The sequence below is a fragment of the Lissotriton vulgaris genome, chromosome 5 (assembly GCF_964263255.1).
Source record: "Lissotriton vulgaris chromosome 5, aLisVul1.2, whole genome shotgun sequence".
NCBI lineage: Eukaryota > Metazoa > Chordata > Amphibia > Caudata > Salamandridae > Lissotriton > Lissotriton vulgaris.
In genome coordinates this window covers 1,936,815,104-1,936,835,387 of record NC_141693.1, presented here as the reverse complement: position 1 = coordinate 1,936,835,387, position 20,284 = coordinate 1,936,815,104, and the positions used below count along the sequence as shown (strand labels likewise).

General features: G+C 44.0%; 1 protein-coding gene across 4 annotated transcripts in view; it reads left to right on the top strand.

Moving 5' to 3' along the window:
• The window catches only part of LOC147717801 (uncharacterized), a 139,465-nt gene extending 119,403 nt beyond the window's left edge, over positions 1 to 20,062 (top strand). For all 4 annotated transcript variants that reach the window (XM_086924589.1, XM_086924590.1, XM_086924587.1 and 1 more), the window contains exons 7-11: positions 1,702 to 1,881; positions 11,486 to 11,686; positions 16,199 to 16,390; positions 17,473 to 17,592; positions 18,267 to 20,062. In XM_086924589.1, coding sequence (XP_086780715.1) covers positions 1,702 to 1,881; positions 11,486 to 11,686; positions 16,199 to 16,390; positions 17,473 to 17,577 — 678 coding nt within the window. In that variant the 3' untranslated portion in view covers positions 17,578 to 17,592; positions 18,267 to 20,062. The remainder of the gene's footprint in view (positions 1 to 1,701; positions 1,882 to 11,485; positions 11,687 to 16,198; positions 16,391 to 17,472; positions 17,593 to 18,266) is intronic.
• The last annotated feature ends 222 nt before the right edge of the window (positions 20,063 to 20,284 follow it).

The window sequence follows — 20,284 nt, the reverse complement described above, 5'->3', positions numbered from 1 at the left end:
CTGATTGGGGGATTGCCCAAGTTCTCTTCAGTTTCCAAGGAGTTGGATAAACTGCACTGGCTTCCGGTGCGGAAGCGGATTATGTTGAAGGCCCTCTGTATTGTCTTTAAGGCACTACATGGTCTTGGTCCAGTGTTCCTTCAGGATCTTTTTCAATGGTACAGACCAGGCAGACAATTGAGGTCGGCCAGTCTAGGGCTGGTTAAAACTGCTCGGATCAAGAAGGCACGCTGGGGTGGAAGGAGTTTTGTTAGGGGAGCTGCGATGGCGTGGAATTCCCTCCCTCTCTCCCTCAAACATAATAAGAATCTTATGACATTCAGGAAAGATCTAAAAACATGGCTCTTCTCCCATTAAGTACCCACATTTTCCATTACTCGGGAATTATCACTTCAGCGCCAGGACGCCGACTGGTAACAGCGCGCTCTATAAGTGTTAAAATAATAATAATAATAATAATCCCCACAGGAAGGATGGAATCGCTACATGTTTCAACACCGTTTGAGCTGCAGCATTTTTATAAGCCTAATATGTTTGGCAAAAATTACTAACTGCTTTTTGATGTGTTTAATTTCACTATTCAGATTCTGCTTTTATTGCTCATTTTTGCAATGAACATGAAAAGGGAAGATACTAAGGATTTACAGCCAGATTCATCAAGCAAAATGCGCTCGCAAAAGGGCCAGATTCTGAGAATCTGGCCCTTTGCGAGTGCAATTTTTGCATTTGGGATTCATCATCCCAAATGCAAAAATCGCTAATAAAGAATTCACAAATTTGCGAGGATTAGCATTTAAGGAATCTCTATTAGAGATTCCTTAAATGCTATTCATGAAACATTTAAAATTGCGAATTCGCAATTTAGGACCGCTATTCACCACGAAGTCAAACCTCGTGGTAAATAGCGAAAACTTAGAAAAATGCATTTAAATGTTTTTTTCTAAGTTGCATGTTACACACACACATGTCCTTTGGACATGTGTGTGTGCAACATCAGGCTACATTTTCATTTCAGGGGTGCTACAGGGTGTCCTTTGGACACCCCTGGCACCCTTGAAATCTCATCCTTATTTGCGATTAGCAATTTGCTAATCGCAAATAAGGAAGCTGTAGGAATCGCAATTTATTTTGCGATTCCTACATGAATCCCGTTTTGCAAGTCCTTAATAGCGATTATTAAGGAATCGCTATTAAGGACTTGCAAAACGGGACAATGCTGAATCTGGTTGTTAAGCTTTTCTGGTAATGGTGATGGCATGGCCATGTGTTATAAGGAGAAAAAGCCTTCTGTCATACATTAAAAGGATATTGTAAGTCACCTCAGAGTAACATAATGTATAGTCCTGGAACTCCTCAATGACTTGCAATATCGTTATAATGTATGATGGGAGTAATATCTCATCTATAATGTATACTAGGGTAAACTTTATCCCCCACAAAATGGACATTGAATATGGAACAGCATGTATTGGAGATGGCAATAGCGCTAGATATGGTTGGTTGCAATGAAGTAAATCTGGAATAGCAACCCTAAGAGATGGTTAATAGCAGTTATTGTAGGTAGTTAATAACAGTATTATATACCTTCTATAGTAGAAGTCCGACAGATTTAATACACACGGTACCTTGGTTTTGAACAATAATTTTCCCAGTTCTTTCACTATCATCACTTCCTGTGCTTTCTTTTTTGTGACATTGCAGGCCTTAAGAGACTTACTACAGCAGAAGGAGTTTGCGACACCAAAGCTGGAAGCTGCATACAAGTCTCTTCAGCAGGCTGCACAAGAACGAGACGAGCTGCGCATCTACGCCCTGCAGGAGAAGGACGCCATGATTACATCTCTGCAGGAAGCCCTGACCAGCAGTAACCGCGACGTTGAGGTAATAGAGACTGTTGCTTCTGGCCTCTGTGATCAGATATACAATATCCACTCTTTACTACAGCAGTGTGGGTAACTACTCTCCGCCAGCTAATTTTATGTAGTTTTGCCTACTCTAGGTTCCATTGCGACTCTGGAGCGTAGTTAACTGGCCTCTCCACCTTCCCAAAATAATTACAAGTAATTAAAAGGCACTTACCTGCCCCGTGGCGGACTCATCCTCGACATGGCCACTCTCCTGCCTCCGCCTCGCCGTCCTGCTTTACTGATAACCCCTACGTTGTACGTCTTGCAAGGCTGATGTGAATGGACTTAGATGACTCCTCTGAGCTCCACAGAATGGGCAGGGTGGGGCTGTGGGCATCATTTTTGACACAATAGTGTCAAATCCTGCTGGTCAGGTTTGATGTGTTCACATATAAACTTGAGACATACTTAAAAGTGCTGAGAACGTATGTCAAGATAATTCTTGGGGATACACTGGTTGGTTACTGAAGGACTCTGCTTTTGTCCTACCAGACTTCTGTCTCTGGGTTTGTTGTGAGCACAGTGGCTGCCTCAAACTGGATTTTAGTGTTCGATGTGGGATGGCACTATGATTACCACAGTCCACTCCCCAATCACACACCAAGACTCGTAGCTCAAATGTAGTGTGGCTAAAGACTTTTGTCATCTTGAATATAACCAAGGTGGGTGGTGTTGGCCCTGGGAACTTCTACCCCATTGGTTAGGGCTTGCGCAGAAATCATTCACACCCACTAGCTAGTGCCTGGCTTTACTGTGGCACCTCCAGGCACTCATTTCAGAACACTTTCTGGACCTTCAGAAGAGGACTGAACCTGATGACCTTAAGGACTGGACCTGCTATGTCTTGTACCCAGGACAAAGTGAACTTCAAGGGTCATAGGGCTGAACCTTCTGTGTGCTTACAGGGGGAAAACCAGTTGCAAGAGGCCTTTTCCTGGAAGTACCCAACTGACCACTGGTGTGTATACCTAGACGTGACCTTGCTGTAAACCTCTGGCTTTCGCCCTGTGAGTGAGTGCCTCGCCTGAGGTCCGGTGGGCATTAAACGTATACTCCTGTGGTAGAATGAACCTTAAAAGACTAAGGGCCTGACTATGATCTCAGCGTGCAGGTTACTCCTTCACAACTGTGGCAGTTATCCCGTCCGCCGAAATCTAAATCCCATTATATCCTATTTCGGCGGACAGGATATCCATCACAGTTGTGACTGAGCAACTCGTCCGCGGAGATCAAAATCAGACGGTAAGTGAAAAGATAAAATCTTTGGCCACGCTGAACCTGGTGTATCAGGCGTGTGCTCCATCTCTGCCAATGCCTCAAATTGCACCTAGTTCCTGGTCTACCGCGACTATTGACTATCATTGTCATTGGAGCGTTGTGGCATAATTTGTACTCAAAACTTTAAGAAAAGCACATCTCTGGTTCCTCTATTGAATTGTTGTCATTTCGGTGTAAAGTTGTTTATTACATTTCATGTATTTTTCTTATTTGGTTTGGAATTTTTTTAGTTTTTAATTTTGTCTTTAATACTATTTTGATACTACATACATATTTTAAACATTGCCCTAAGTTTAAGCAGGTCTGCTCTGTGCCGTAGCTATCAGGGGGTTGAACTCAGATTAATTTAGTGACTTTGAGGGTTCACCCTGACAAGGGTTGTGATTGTTCCTTGAGGTGGGGAGTTGTGCACCCCAAATAATCTTAATTTTTTTATACATTCAATAAATTATGAGAGTTCCTTGTGAACAGAATTAAGTCTATGGATCGAATTGTTCTTTATATGTCAACTAGGAGTCAATATTGCAGCCTTTATTTTAATTGGTAACTTGCACTGACCAAGTCTTGGCTGATTGTAAATGTTTTTTTTCTAATACCGGTACGCCATTGCAACATTGCTAGCACCACCTCAAGTAAGGGACTGATGCTGGATAATTCTGCATTTCTCAACTTTTCCACAAACACAAATTTGAAGTTTTCATGCTCTTTGTGTTGGAACATGCAACCCCTTTTCTGCTTTTGAAATGGCCAATAATTTGTAATAATCCCAAATTTGGGCATTGGATGTGAAATTGGGACTTTCTTTGTATGAATGTACCCACCAGCCCTATAAGCTATGCTGTTTATTTTTTAAAGTATGAAAATAACATAAAGGGAGAGAGAGAATATTCGCATGGATTCGTTCTCTCTGGCTGATATGTATAAATAACAAGAATCCACCAAAAAGTGCCAAGTGTTCCCTACAATGGTGGGGAGCACATAGTGTTTTTAAAATACCCCTCACACACCAAAAGGACCCTTGGTGTCATGTTTCATCATTGGGGTCTTCGCGTCGTGCTACTACCTACGGCTACGCGGGAGCACTTTTCCAATGACTAAGCTTGGTGCGTGGAGAGTTGAATGTGAGTGGGTGGTGGGGCTATAAATGAGTGATTAAAAAAGTACCTGGCTCGTGGGGTGAACTCCAAAAAATCTTTAATGGGACCCTGGGCTGATACTGTTAAAAAGGTGAAATTTGAGGTGTTTATGTAACGTTATGTACATCACCTCTTGGGTGCGTCAACATGTTTCGGAGATCAACTCCTTCTTCAGGACAGGGTGCACAAATCCCCACCTTACTCACGTTTCTCTATGTAAAAAATATGGTTTTATTTACAGAAAAGTGAAAATGTATGCAGGCTAAAATGTACCAACAGCTAAGATATCAAAGGTTTCTGCTATTTGCACAAACTAGGAAAAAAAAAAAGAGCGGGAAAAAGAACAAAGATATTGCTTTCTGCTCCTCATATCTTTCATGGTTCAGTGACCTGAGAAAAATATATGATATATAGTGTGGGATTCAATCACTAGACAGATGTTGTCATTCTAATTGTGATGGTGACCCTGTAATAAAAAGGACATAGACATGACAAACACACAATTAACATAAAACACACACTCTATATTCTTTGTCCATCTGTGACTTAGATACTGTGAGGAGGATAATCAAAAGAAGTTTAGAATGCCTACTTGATTCCTCTATTCTATAAGCCTCATGAGCCTCTTAACGTTGGGGGTTTTTCATGCCAGTCTGCTACCTACAAGCAATACAGAGTGTCAGCATTGTAGTTACTTACAGAGTATGGTTGATCTTCCGCTGTTTCTTAGGTGTCATACTCCTGAGTACTAGTAGAGGATTTCTCCTTGTTCCCCCACACGCGGCTCCGCTGGGAATGCGGTAATGCGTTTGGGCAGCGTTATTTATACCCTCCTTGGTGGTCTAATTGGCTTCAATTAGCCGTTAATGACCTTTTGGACCGGAAGGTAGTTATGCCCATGTTTGGGTGTTCCGGCATTGGCAGGAGGCGTCCATTGTATTTAAGGCAAGGCGGCTGCGCACGTGTCTTCGCTACCAGTATTGTGCACAGGCACGTTGGAAAAGTGGTTTATCCTTAGTGAGCATGTGCGAGTGCGAGTCACACATGTCTCACCCTTGAAGCATGCGCATGTTTACTAGGAGCTGTTCACTCTTGTTGCTCTCCTAAGATACGCGGTCTGCTGTGAAGCAATGATTACTGAGAGCTCTTCCCTCGTGTCAGTATCCTGAGATGAGCGAGCAGCTATGGAGCCATGCATTCAGAGATCTGTTCACTCGTGTTACTCTAAGATACATGGGCAGCTAATTGCAGACAGTGAGGTTAAACTGTATTGTACAGTACAACTGCGCATAAAAACAGCTAGCGTGCTCTCTGAGTGCCGATATGAATGCCAGTAGGCACAGCAGGGGGAGTAATAGGAGAAAGGTTGTATAAGCTCCTACACCATCGATAAACAACCGGCACGTATAATGCACTCATCGTGGGTGGTTGAGATTATGGCCACTGCTCTGTGGATACTATTCCTACATTTAGTGTATAGTTGTTAAAAGGGTGGTTTAAGGAAAGGAGAGGGGTTTGACAGAATACACTCTTAAATCAGTTGGCCCCATGGTATGTCATCATTAGGGCCCGTGATGTGGGTTCCCAAACGGAACACCCAGCGTTGTTCCTTTTGCAATAGGCCGCTATCGGACTGTAGCTGTTCAATCACTGTCCATTTGAGGTCTTTTACACAATGTTGGGCCTCCAGGAAGCGCGTTGCCATCTTTGTGGTGCTTTTCTTACACCTTACATTGCTCTTGTGCTCACTCATTCATATTTTGACTGCTCTGGTGGTCATCCCCACATATTCGAGTCCGCAGGGGCAAGGGATCATATAGATCACGTTTTTGCTGTTAGTTTTCTTTGTTCCCATGTTGTACCGTTCCTGAATGTTAGTTGCTTGTTTTTCTTAGTGAGGTGACAACTACTACAGTTCCCACATGGAAAATGTCCTTGTATGCCATGCAGTGACGTGTGTGTTGTTGATTCTCTTTTGGACGGGTATGAACTAGGATGTCCTTCAGGTTTCTCCCCCGTCTGTGTGCGAACATAGGTTTTTCAAATTCCAGTTCCCCGCAGGTTAGTATTTACCAATGTTTATTGATGATCTTGGAGACCTCGTTCGAGTGTGTATTGTAAGTGGTTACACAGATTGGTCTCTTTTGATCTGCATTTGTTTGTACCTTGTCCTCCAGAAGTGCCTCTCTATTGTTATTACTAGCCCGTTTCATTGCTGAATTTATTTTCCGGACTGGATATTGTCTTTGTTGTAACTTTGTTTTGTAACTTTTCCACAAACACAAATTTGAAGTTTTCATGCTCTTAAATTTGAAGTTTTCATGCTCTTTGTGATGGAACGTGCAACCCACTTTTCTGCTTTTGAAATGGCCAATAATTTTTAATAATCCCAAATGTGGGCATTGGATGTGAAATTGGGACTCAACCTGGTATGAATGTACCCACCAACCCTATACGCTATGCTGTTTATTTTTTAAATACACAGAGTATTTGTTTTTAATTTGGATAGTCCTTTCCTTTCAGTGGGTACCAATTTAGTTTTATAAGTATCTTGACACAGTTTGATCTATTTTGAAAGTGATAACATAAACAAGTTAATAATTTTCCCTTTTTTATTTAATTGTAAACAGACTAGTCCAGTCACCATACCAAATTAGTTTTTGAACAACTGTTTCAGTAGTTGCCTTGTTGTCCTTCTGACAAACGTTTGTGCATTAACATGTCTCCTTTTAGGAAGCATTTCTCCTTGCAGTTACCACTTCTTTTTTTTCACATGTGTGGGAATTGCCACAGGATGAATCTTCTTTGAGGCCATCAGATGCAATTGTAAATCAAAGATCCGGGCTCTGTATATTGAGCCAAATAGGGAATTCCATTAATTGAATATGGGTGCAACACAGAATCATGAGAATGTCATCCATGGAGCTCTCCCAAAGCTCTGTTGCATATTCATTGAAATTGAAATTCATTATTTAAAACAGTGTTCCTTAAATAGGCAACAAAATGTTTTCCCAAATTTACCACAAAAATGCTGCAATAATGGCCCTATTCCTTTCTTTACAGGCAGTTTTTCAATAGGAAACAATTGCAAGCGTGATAAAAGTTGGAACCCAATTAAGTGATAATAATAATAATAGAGTTTGTAGAGCGCCTGGTTACACTGACTAGTGTGTCCCCGCGCTGCGGTCAGAAAGAGCATAGAGAGAAGTCGAAAGAATGGGACAGTAGAGCTCATGGGAAAGCAATGTTTTAATCCTGGAAAAGCCAAGTTTTCAGTTTTTTTCACAAGGTGTTCTCGGACTGTTCCATACACAGGTCTAGCAGAAGAGCATTCCATGCTTTGCGGCCAGGTAGCAGAAAGAGCGGCCTCCCATTCTTGTTTTTTTTTATAACTGTGACTTTCACCAGTCCTGCGCCTTGGGAACGCAGGGCTCTAGAAGGCGTGTAAGGGCCCAGTAGATTGTGCAGGTACTCTGGGCCTTTCCTCAACATAATTCGTTGACTAATACACATAGTTTTGAATATGATTCTTTCCCTTATAGGGAGCCAGTGGAGAGTAGTTTGGGCCTTTTTGGATGAGGCTCTCCAGGGAAGCATCAGGACCAGGCGGGCGGCGGCGTTTTGAATGTACTGTAGTCTTTGCACACTCTTTTTATTGGCCCCTATATAGAGTGCATTCCCGTAGTCCAAGCGAGAGGTGACAAATGTGTGTACTAGTGTTTTCCTGGACGCTACTGGGAGCACATCTAAGATTTTCCGAAGGGCCTTCATTATGCCAAAGCACTTTCCTGCCACCGTCCTGGTGTGGTGATCATAGGAGAGGGTGGGGTCTAGCCATATCCCCAGGTTTTTGACCTCCTCCTTGGGGAAGGGGGTGGAGCCCCGAGTCTGCGGCACCAACTCGGCGACCATATTGCGGGGCGTTTCCCACAATGAGGACCTCAGTCTTCCCGCCATTCATCTTTAGACTGTTGTTAGCCATCCAGACTGAGAGCTCTTGGAGGCAGGCCAAGAATTTAGTGTCAGTTTCTTTCTGAGATTGGGACAAGGATACGACGAGCTGTGTGTCATCCGCGTATGACACGATGCTAATGCCGTATTTATCAATGATGTTTGACAGAGGGGCGATGTACAGAGTAAAAAGCGTAGGGCTTAGTATTGATCCCTGGGGTACCCCCTAATCTAGTCTATCATTATTTGAGTAATACTTCCCTTGGGATACTTAAACTCCTGTCCTGAAGGAAGCAGCTTAGCCACTTCAGAGCCAGGTTGGTTATTCCGCTCTCCTTAAGGCGCTGAATCAGTATGGGATGAGCCACAGTGTCAAAGGCAGCGCTAATGTCCAACAGAATCAGTGCCACCGTCTGTCCAACATCGACCAGCCGACTCTGTGGAATAAGAGGCTCGGAAGCCCGATTGCGTGGGGTGGAGTAGGCTGGCTTGATTCATGTGATCCGGTATCAGAGCATTAACCACCTTCTCCGTGATCTTGGCGAAGAAAGGTAGGAGAGATATAGGTCGAAGATTCTCCAATTGGCTGACACTAATCCCTGGTTTCTTTCTAAAAGGTACAACCACTGCCTCCTTCCATCTTTGGGGGACTACTCCTGCCTCAAAGGAGAGTTTGATAAGGTGTCTAATGTATGGCGCTAGAATATCCATACTCTCCCTCATATTTCCTGGTTTAATTGGGTCTTTCGAGGAGCCTGACTTGATATTCAGAGCTATAGATTTTAAATCATCTAGGGAGGGGAGGCTGAGACTGGAGAGGCAGGAGGCTTCTTCCAGATTGCATACTCCTTTCCAGTCAACTTTCCTACTACGGGCCTCCTCTGGGAAAGTGGAGTAGATTTTCTCCACTTTATCCGAGAAGTAGTCTGCAATCAGATTGCAAGATTCAACAGAGGCTTCACTAGGGGTGGAGGTTCTATCCAGTGACGAACGTTCTTTAAAAACCACAAAAAATTCTCTTGAGGAATTGTAGGCATATTGTAATGTGCCGCACGAGTCTTCCTTATGAGAGAGTGATACGTTTTTAGATTTGTTTTATCTGTGGCCCTATTTTCTTACGAGAAGTCTTCCCTCCACCTACGTTCCAAACGTTTAAAGACGGATTTAATTGCCTTTAGCTCCACATTAAACCAGGGTGCTGATCTAGATTGTCTCCTCGGGGCGTTAGTGGCCCATGGTGCCACCCTGTCAAGTGCCTCACAAATGCATTGCTCAAGAGCATTGCAGGCCCCTTCGACATCGCTCCCTCCAGGTCCCCCCCCCCCCCCTGCAGAAAAGCAAGATTACATTTGGTAGCCGTAAACTTTGACCACTTCCTCCGGGGTTGGCTAGTGTCTGGTTTAGGCCTAAATTGGGACTTGGGTAGAGGGATTCTAAAGGGGATGATGTAGTGATCAGTCCATGGGACTGGGATAGGAGCATCAACCTGGAGCTCTCCCCAGTTTGCAAAGATGGGGTCTAGTAAGTGCCCATGCTGATGAGTCGGGAGGGAGGATTGTAATATTAATTGGAGTGCCTCCAGCTCCTGGCTGAGCTCTTGCGCCGGGGCATTATCCCTATCGTCAAAGTGTAGGTTAAGATCACCCAACACCAGCACCTTGGCATAGCGTAGTGCTAGTTGGATGACGTGTTCCCTGAGGCTGATGCTGAACTGTGAGGCTGGGCCCGGTGCCCGGTATATCAGGAGGCCCTTAATGACATGGATATTGTCCACTGTGATAGTAAAGAGCCCTGCTTCACTTGCCTCTATTGACATACTCTCCAGGGCACATTCCACTGCGAGTTTATGGATCATGGCTATCCCACATCCTCCGTTTCCAGGGCGATCAAGTCTAAGGATCCCATAATTCGGGGGGTGGGCTTGAAGAATGTCTGGAGCAGAGTCTTCATTCAGCCAAGTTTCTGTAAAGAACATGATGTCAGGTAGAGTGTCCAGGAGAAGGTCTTAAAGCTCATGTTTATGCTTGCTTAGTGGCCTACAGTTAACCAGTATCAGGTGGAACTCCTATTCCTTGCTAGCTGCCCCCTGGTCGGTTGTCAGCGCATAGGGGCAGTGACTGCATTTTTACTCCCTGCAGTCCGGCTGTATACTATGCGCGCATATGTTAGGTATGGAGGAGAACATCATATAGAGTTCCTCAGAGGGGTAGGTGTAAGAGCTCACAAAATGGGCAGGGGTTCTGGCCCCAGGCCCCGGCCAGCCGCGGACGGGAGCAGACGGTGTTGCCTTTGGCGCGCCCACTGCGCATCCTTCCCGTCATGTGCCCTAAATAGCTAAATAGTCTGGTTCTTGTATTAAGTATTTATGTAATCTCTACCAATGTAAGACCTTGAGGAGCATTGGTGTGCACAGTTCTGTGTCTAAATTAGAAATGTGCAGAGCAAAATGTTTAACAAATATATGAAGGTACCTGCAGATGGTTCAATGGGTCATCAAGTTAATTTTAGAGAACTTTGTACACCTTAGGAAGAACATAGTGCTTCAATTAAAGTATCAAGATTCATAAAAACAAACACATTGTCTGCTAGTATAACAGTCACTGGATATGGCTTTGTTCATAAGGGTGGAGGGTTCCTTTCTAGTTCTTCTGGCATCAATAATGATCTAGTTTAGATAGCTGTCGATTAATTTAACATTTTCATTAGTCCATGATCACTATTACACACCCCCTTAGGTCAAGAATGTGAATTACTGAATATAGATTAGAAGGACGTAATGTAAAATGTTGAGGGGAACTGGAAACTGTGTCGGAATTGAAGATATTGTGGAAATTTAAGTGTGAGGCAAAAATGTAAGTCACCAGTGCAAAAATATTCTGTTTCTGATCTGTAAATGGTAAACAAAAATTCTGATCCATACATAGCAGCCTGCAATTCACCTTTCACAATTCTGTATGTTGACTTAGCTAGAGTTTACATTCTTTATTACTAAATGGTAGCACGCGTCACAATTGAGGTTTAAGTATATAACAAAAGAAAGCAGACCAGAGTAGGGAAGACAGTCCTGCTTCTCACCACTAGAAGGTAGGCCACAGCACAGTTGTAATTCTCTTGTATGTTCACAGGAGGACACATCATGACACAGCTGTCACTCCATATCTTATCACTTGAGGCTTCTTTCTCTAGATCTCTCACTTCTTCTCTTCTCTCCAGGCACTGGCAGACTCGTTGCTTAGTCAAGATCTGAGCAGCACGGAGGCTCCGTCCTCTTCCAGGCTCCTGGCCTATCAGCTGCAAGAGAAGGAAAGGCTCCTCCTCCGAGCTCAGGAAGAAAAGTCCCAGCAGAGCTTGGCCCATCAACAGGAAGTCCAGAAGCTTTTGATCACTGTCACCAAAAAAGATGAACTCCTTGCGGTAAGAGATCGCTAGTGCAACACTGCGTCAACTCAAAATGGCTGATCCCTTCTATTGCTGGCCTTAACTGACATCTTCTAGTCCTTTCATGGTGACAACACTTGTTTTAACACAAAAAAATGAATGTAGAATATTTGTGCCTAAGCAGAGTTATTTAATTGACCGTATCAAAGACCTGACTGACTAATCAGTGTTCCCGATTTCTGTTGGCTCTGCGGTTAGAGGACAACAGCAATCAAGAATTCAGAGTGTTTAACAGGGATAGCAACTCACTGAAAGATAATCCCTGCACTTACTGACTATTTATGATATTTACACTCCAGGGATTTTTAACCCTGGGCAGAGTTTGCAGTGTTGCGCTACACGAAACTCCGCGGAGTGAAAAAAAACAATGCGCTGTGCAATCATCGTGAAGGGCACCGTGCACAGTGCAAGTGGGCGTTGCTCTCCTTTCTGCCACGCGAGTACATTTTTACTCGAGCGGCAGCTTTCCCAACGCGAACGGTCATGAGCATACGCGACCACTCGCAATGAGAAACCTGACCCCCCGCGTTGAGATATTTCGCCGTGAGGTTTATTTTCCACGCTCGCACTCGCCAATTTGAGGTTGACTATCGCAAACAAGGAAAAATCTCTCTGGGAGGTGGGTTTTCCTCGCTTGTGCTCACCAACATGACGTTGATGAACACAAGCGAAGAAAAAGTCTCCACTCCGCTATGTGGCAGAGTTTTTCTCTTTGAACAGGACTAAGCAGGCACAGTCCCTTTTCTTTGCTAGCCACTTCAGCAGGTGCGGTCCACATTCATGTTGCCTCTCTTCGGGTCCTTGATGTAGCAAGGCAGTCCTTCTTTTGTCCTATTCTCTAGTCCACCAAGTTTTGAGTTCAGCGTTCCAGGGGTGCCCTTTCTATGACCAGAAAATGTCCTCAGGGGATGCCATGGTCACGAGCCAATGGGCTACCAGGTTCCCTCTCTCCGTGTGGCATCTACTATCCCAGAAGTCTCTATTTTGCCACTCCCAACACAGCAAAACCCTTCTTTAGGCATGCAGTGTTCCCTAGCCTAGTCCAGGCTACCAAGGGGGCTACACGCCCCTGGAAAAACTGTGTGACAACTGGCATCCCCTCTCTGTTCCTAGTGCCAGTCGGTCTGCCTAAACAGTAGACCAGCCTCTCTCCCAAGCATTTCCCATTTGCCCTTCAAAGGCTCCTTACAGCAGTGTGGCTTTCCGCTAAGGAGCGGGAACGCCTATCCCTTACGCAGGCTTCTATTGTGTCCTTTCCTGGGAATCGTTTGCACATCTCCCCAGGAGGGCAGAAAGCTGTCTCAGGGACAGACCCCATGTACAACCTTAAACAGAAGACCGTGGGCAACAAAGTGGCAACTTTGTGATAGTTGGACACACCCACATGTTACATTAATTTTGACTTGGGGATCAAGTCTGGCTTAATGTAATGAGTTGTTTGATACCTTACAATATCAACTTGACTAGTCCCAGACAGAAGTTAGGGCTGATATGTTGGCCTGCAACTCTGCACTCTCCAATGGGGCTACTAGACTTTACCCACAGCACATGCAACAATTTTAGTTTTTTTTGCATGTTCCACTTTTTAAACACAGCAGTCTGCCTAAGGACTTGAAAATCCTACATTAGTGGGGACTTACATATATTAAAGAATGGAGGATTAGACTTTTTTCCATTGCTTTAAATGGCAAAGTGAAATTAACGGTTTAAAACTGTCCTTCCAGTCTGCCGTGCCAGACTGGAAGCCATGTTTTACCTATCACTCCCAGGGTGGCACAACCAGTGCTACAAACCCTATGGGGACCCTTCTGACTTACTCTCCCTTCCTCTTATGGATATTGTTATAGATATTGCTTTTGTCCTTCCTCCCATCATATTGTAAAGCGCTCTGTTATCCCTCGGGAACTTGTTTGCGCTATATAAAACTTTATAAATAATGAAACAGGCCCTGGATACCATATACTGGGGATTTACAAGTAGGTTAGCTTAGGCCAATTCGGTATAAGCTAATCAAACATACACAGGATACGGTCAAGGCACAGGCACTGAGGTCTGGTTAGCAGGCCTCCCTGAACTCCGAGTCGAAAAACCAGCAGCATCAGTCCAAAACTTTCTTTGTGGGTGACCATACAAAAAATAGGCATGTCCTTACACCCAGCCAATCACAGAAGAGAGCATTGTGGCAGGCACTTTCACTGACACAAGAAGAATGGGGAATAGGAGAGTGAGGTATGTCCAGCCTCATCGCATCAGGTCAGAGGACCAGAGACACTTTAGCCTTAAACACTGCTATATGATCACCAAAATGCACAGCACGTAGACAACAGGGAAGGGCACTAGACCTGTTCCTCATACAGAGATACTCGAGGAACCAGGGAATGGACATGTACCCTGTGATTGCAGAGTAAGGGTCTTTGAAAAGACATAAATTCAAACCCCCACAGCAAAACACCCCTGATATATACCACACATACACAGGTTACTGTGGTATTCCATTACATGTCATTTAGAACTTTCCTATGTCACTCAGCAGTGTGCCTACTGTTGGAATGTTTATCCTTGAGTTGTACTGGCCTATGATTCCTGGATGAGGATACCTGTTACCTGCTGTGGAACTTATCTCAGACAATGGGCCACAGTTCATCAGCAATGAGTTTGAGTGTTTTCTGAAAAAATGTGGTGTCATTCACAAAAGGACTTCTAATTATTTTCCACAAGCCAATGGCCAAGTTGAAAGGTTCAACAAAGTCATCAAAGAATCTTGTCAATTGGCCGTTAAGAGTGGTTTGAAGTGGAAGAAAGCTCTCCAGGCTACTTTATTAACTTATCGGTTGTCTCCCAATTCCGTCACTGGTTTATCCCCATTTGAATTATTGCGAGGGAGGAAACCAGGTTCTCAACTCTTTCCCTGGTGGTTAAAAAGTGATACTCCCTACGAGGTAGATTTCAAGGCATTAAAGAATAGGATTGGGAAATGCCAAGAAAGCATGACCCAGCACTCTGCCAAAAAGAAGTATAACTCTTGCAGTGTAAAGGTGGGTGATCGAGTTCATGTTAAAATGGGTGGTTTGTTTCACAAGAATGTCTCTAGATGGTCTGACCCCATCAAAGTAATTGAAATCTTTAGCAAAGCTGTCAGAGTTGAAGGGGGGAAATATGGAATTTGAGAAGGATTTCCTTATGCAAACCCTTTGTTACTCCTTCTCAGAAGGCTTCTCTTCCAGAGAAACTTGTTTCAGATTGTCCAGAGAAACTTGTTTCAGATAAGTCCTCCGGTATGCAGAAACTTCTCTCAGACCATGTCTCAGATGGGTTCTCTGGTACGCATGAAGTTTATGACAATTTGGAAAAAAAACCTGTAAGTAACTCTGATTTTGGAATCAATCCTGATACTCGACCGATTCCTAATGTTGTCATAGACAATCAATCAGATGTTTTGTGTGAAGAGATCTCATTAAGACGTAGCGAACGTGCCAAGTTTGCTCCTTCTAAGTTCAAAGATTTTATTAGAACTTGAATTCCTTTTGCACTTCATTTTTTTTTATTGTTTTTTTTTTGGTTTTTTTTAAAGGGGGGGAGGTGTGTGGTATTCCATTACATGTCATTTAGAACTTTCCTATGTCACTCAGCAGTGTGCCTACTGTTGGAATGTTTATCCTTGAGTTGTACTGGCCTATGATTCCTGGATGAGGATACCTGTTACCTGCTGTGGTTGTTAAGCTGTCTTCCTGCATTAAACCTGCTTGAACCTACTCATTGTGTAGTCCTCTTTACTACAGTTACGTTGGAAGAATGCAAGGCCTACTCCTCTCCTGATGTGAGGAAATACAATTTTTCCAAAAATTCAATATTGGTCTAGGTTTAATCATCTACTGGATTTTCTGGTCAAGAGCTATATATATTGATTTTTTTTAAACTCTTTTGTAAGCTTTGGTTTTACTTGTTGCTGCCAGGGTTTTTTGAAGGCCTTCAGCTTATTTTACAGGAAGTGACATCAGAAAGAGGACCGGATGAGCAGGCTGTAGATCAATTACAGCAGCAACAGTAGAGGTGCAAAATAAAATATTACATATACCTGTTGGAAATTAATTGAAAATAAAAACTTTTGGTTGGCACCTTTACTCTAAATGTCAGGACACATGTAGCCCCCAAAGTGGAAGGCAGCTCCCATAAAAGAAAAGGGTAAAATATGATAAACAATTGAGGTTTTTTGGCACCATATAGTATCCAGGGCCTGCCCTTGCCCTTGAAAGGTCACCAAGAAGAGAAGCAGCACATGTCGTCTTTGCGTGAACGCTGGAGGTCACAGTACCACAATCAGGAACATCCCCCCTTCCTGTCTGCGTCACTTCCTGCCAGCTGATCCTCCGCTGCAGCGTTCAATTTTCCATGTGAAGGGCGTTTTGGTGTTGGTGAATGGTATAAAAAAAGAGGCTATACAAGTAAAAAAATAGTTTTTAACTTGTGTCCACCCTTTCTGACCTCTAGGAACAACTGCAGAATTTTAACCAAACTCTGGCATCCCAAAGGCTGGAGGCACAAGATCTGCGGCAGCGATTGGCGACAAAGGAGCAGGAGCTGTTCAAGCGCAGGAGCCAGGACTCGAGTGCTTCCCAGGAAAGGATGAGTGAGCTGAGCCGCCTTGCCTGCCTGGTGGATGAGAAGGACCATACCATCATGGTACGGGCAGAGGGGGGAATCCGTGCCAGTGAATAGGTGCTATGAAATGGTTGTCGCCCTACCACAGTGTGGGACATGTGTTGTTGACTTGATTCAGTCTGCTGCGCCACTCCTACTATTTTCCTATTTTTGTGGAAGTAGCATAGGCAGAAAGCAAGGAACATTGGAGAAGACCTGCAGATTACAGAACTCATGAGGTAGCGGTGGCCTAGGGGAGACGCATGAGTATCTGTAGGGTGGGACCTCTCATGGATCACTGAAGTAGCGTGTAGTAAGGCCATGAAGCACACATAGGTGCCTTTAATGACATGCTGTGAGAGGTAGATAAAGGATGTACTTGAAGAAGTGGTATAAGGCGGTAAGGTCCTTAAATGGAGAAAAAAAACTGCGTAAGTGCGTCGGACTGTCTGGTCCCCTCAAAGTAGGCCATTCTAATGCCTTTTTTAAACATTGAACTCTACTTAGCCTTCACTAGATCTTGTGCAGTGATTTCTCCTGGGCCTTTCTGAAATCTGTTATTGTTACAAGATAGGCAACAAACTGGGAAAGCGACTGTAATGGAGGGAGAGATGGCGCGTGAAGAGGCTGGGAGGTGTGGACATCTCAAGGAGAGAAGACAGGAAGAATGTGAGTGGTAAGGGGGGCTATAAACAGGGATTACTGAAATTTTCGAGAAATCAGGATTACTACTTGTTTTTCAGTGAAAGGTCTGATCCAATGGGAGAAAAGTAGGATGTCCTAAGCACAGTGTTGAGCAGAAAGCGGGCAGGGGGTCGATTGGAAGATAGCGAGAAAGGCAGAGAGAGCTAGACAGTTCACTTAAGGAGGAAATGTAGATGGGCTCTGGAAAGAGATTGAGGAAGCAGTATATAGAGTTACGGAGAGTCTAACGGAGAGACTAAATGTAAAAAATTTTTGTTTTATGTATTAATATAGCGCATAATGCATGGAATCTAGCTTCATAGCGCTTACACTTTGCAATCAACCACTACTGAGAACCAATAATCATCAATTTAATTCATTAAAATCTGATAAATGCTGTGCAATCTGTCAAACCTCTTTTCTGTCTTTTCGTTGATTAGAAATTTCTTCAAGACTCCTTGGAAAAAGATCGCATTATCGGAAAGCTGCAGGAGAGGTTCCGTGAAGCCCTGAGCATGGGTGCTGCACTAAAGCCTGAAGCCTGAAAAAAACGCAGAATGGTAATTATTTCTCCCTGACTTGCCCTGTGGATTGGCTAGTGGCTGGGTACAAATTCAGTCCCTGTGGTCAGTCAACAGTGGGTACGCCAGGCATTGCCTTCCCCTAGAATCTAGTTGTGGTATGACTATGTCCCCTCCTGTCGGTTAGTTGAAGTTCCAGGAATTCAACCTAGCCTTTTTCAGACTTGCTGCATCTTTGGTGGCACCACCCTCTCAGGAAGCGTCCAACACTCCTTAATATCTAGGACTGCATGATACGGGGAAGGCCGATGGTCATCTACGGCTATCTTCAGATCCGGTCACTGAGTCTTCAGATGGCTCAGAACCACGTTTATAACCTTGACTTCCCTTCAAGGTGCCTACTGGGTCAAGCGCCTTTTTAGCCTGTGCTTGTGAACAAGATGCTTAGTCGGATTCCTGGGTGGCTGCGGATATGTTTGTCTCCGCTTTTGACTGGTCTGTCCCGTTGTAACGAATTTGACCTCTTTGATTAATTGCATTTACAGACCAACGAGAAAACACTACCCTTGTACTCCGTTCTCGCTTATGTCACTTGATCGTTTGTTGAAAGCATCCATCTTAATGTGATTCTGTTCAAAGCCTTTAGGTTCAAGTAACAGTTTGCAATGTGCAACTCAATCAACTCCTCTACTGTGTCTCACTTCATGCCGCAGGTTAAGAGCAACACTGCCAAAGAGACCAGCGGGAGGACCAGGGAGAAGGTCTTCTTCGATTCCTCCGGTGCTTCCAGCCTGCCTGCTCTGGACCCTTCCTTCACCAAGAGAGAAAAGAGCTCCTCTTCTAACTCTTTTTTTGATTCACTTTTCCTCTCGGAATCTACACGTGTCATTGTTGTGTTCACGACACTAGCGCATCCGCTTGAGATGGGATTTTGCTGCTTTGTTCTTCCCTCTATGCTAACACAAGGCACTGGGTGGGCTCCTAGTGTGTGTTGGGTTCCCCAGAAGGGACCTCCATCTCCATATACAATGGGTCTTCAAAGGGAATCTGGAAAATGGGCCCAGATGCCAGTGGGATGGACTAATAGCACGCTAGTAGGCCATTGGCGTAAGATGCTAAATACCGTATACAAGGGCTTTTTTTCATTGTATCGGCAAATGCTGAGGTGGGCTCCGGGGCTGGGAGGCTAATTTCCCTTCTGATACGTTCAGTGACCTTTCGGTTATGGCTTCTCACTATCCTAGTTTGTCTAGGGATGCCATAATTCCATGTTGGATCTGGCACCAGTTTTGGTACGTTTTTGAGATGTGGTAAACGGGCATTTTCTCTAGTTGATCATTTAGAAGTGATGCTGGTCACCATGTTGAAGTGAACCATTGGTGATGGGTCACTAGTGCACACATTTGATTACACCAATGGAAATGGGCTCTGGTTCACATGTTTGATGAGGAAAAGACACTAATGTTTAAGTTGCACTTGGGCACCACAGCAGGGCACACCTCTCCACTTTGCAGTTAGAAAGGCACATGTGTGTCAGGTTGTTGAGTTAACACTGCCAGCCTCCACGCGGAGACGCATAACGATGTTGGTTGTTGAAATAAACACTTCTTTGGTTTGGAAACTGCAAATTGAAGTGGGATACTACTCCATTGGGTTGCACCACTGAGTTGACACACTCATTTACACACTAGAAGAAGTTACTCTTATTAAAGCCCATAGAAAAGAAGGTGATTGGAGCATAAACACTCAACACAGAAGTGAGATTCTGTCACACGGAGGGCACAAGTCTCCATCATGGTCGAAATGGTGTGTGGTGGAGGCAGTCAAGTTGTTAATGCGTTTCATGTTTGGAAACTCGTCAGGTTGTTTTAATCTTTAAGTGCACTTTGCCAAAGGTATATCATGTCCATAGGGAGTTTCCTAAGCATACACAATGGGAATTTTAAATAGTTTCTTTGTACTACTTTAAAGATGTCCACTTTCATAGAGGTATCTTGGGGTCCATGAGAATTCACTGCCTGGGAAATTATTAATTGTGGGTAATTTATTTTGATTTTGTTAATTGAGAAGGAACTTCCTGTGTGAAAGTTGCTATAGGCACCCAAAGACAATCACTGCCTATTCTTGATAGGTGTTATGTGGATGAGTGGGGAGGGAGGGAATGCTGCTCTCTGCGGAAGAGCGTCTTGTGGTGGGGGTCCCACCTCTTATGATTCTGTGAATACGAACCTCTTGTCTCCTAGTGTATGCTAAAGCCAGTGGTTGGTGCATGGTCTGACACTGATCTTGGTCTGGGAATGATAAGGTGGGATTGCAGGAAAAGTTGTAGAGCCTTTGCATCAGTGCTGATGTCACCGCCGCCCCTCCCCCCTGACCAACCGCAATCACTAAAGTCCATGTGAGCACTTGACCATGGGCGATAAAGGGATGTTCGATGCTGCCACTTTTCAACTTGCAATAAAAACGTTGAATAATGTACATGCAAATAAACTATTTTGTGATCAGCCAATGATCCTCTTGGTTTGTGTTCAACTATTTCAAATGTTTTATGTTCCAACTGTCACTGCACAATGATATACTTATCAGCTGGGACAGTTACAGTCTCTCCTCAGCTCAGGTTTGTTTCTGCTCCAGAGGGGCTGTTCTACATTCTAGCTCTTACACTGCTCCCTTCTACACTACGGCTCTTATACTCCTGTCTTCTACACTACAGCTCTTATACTGCTATCTT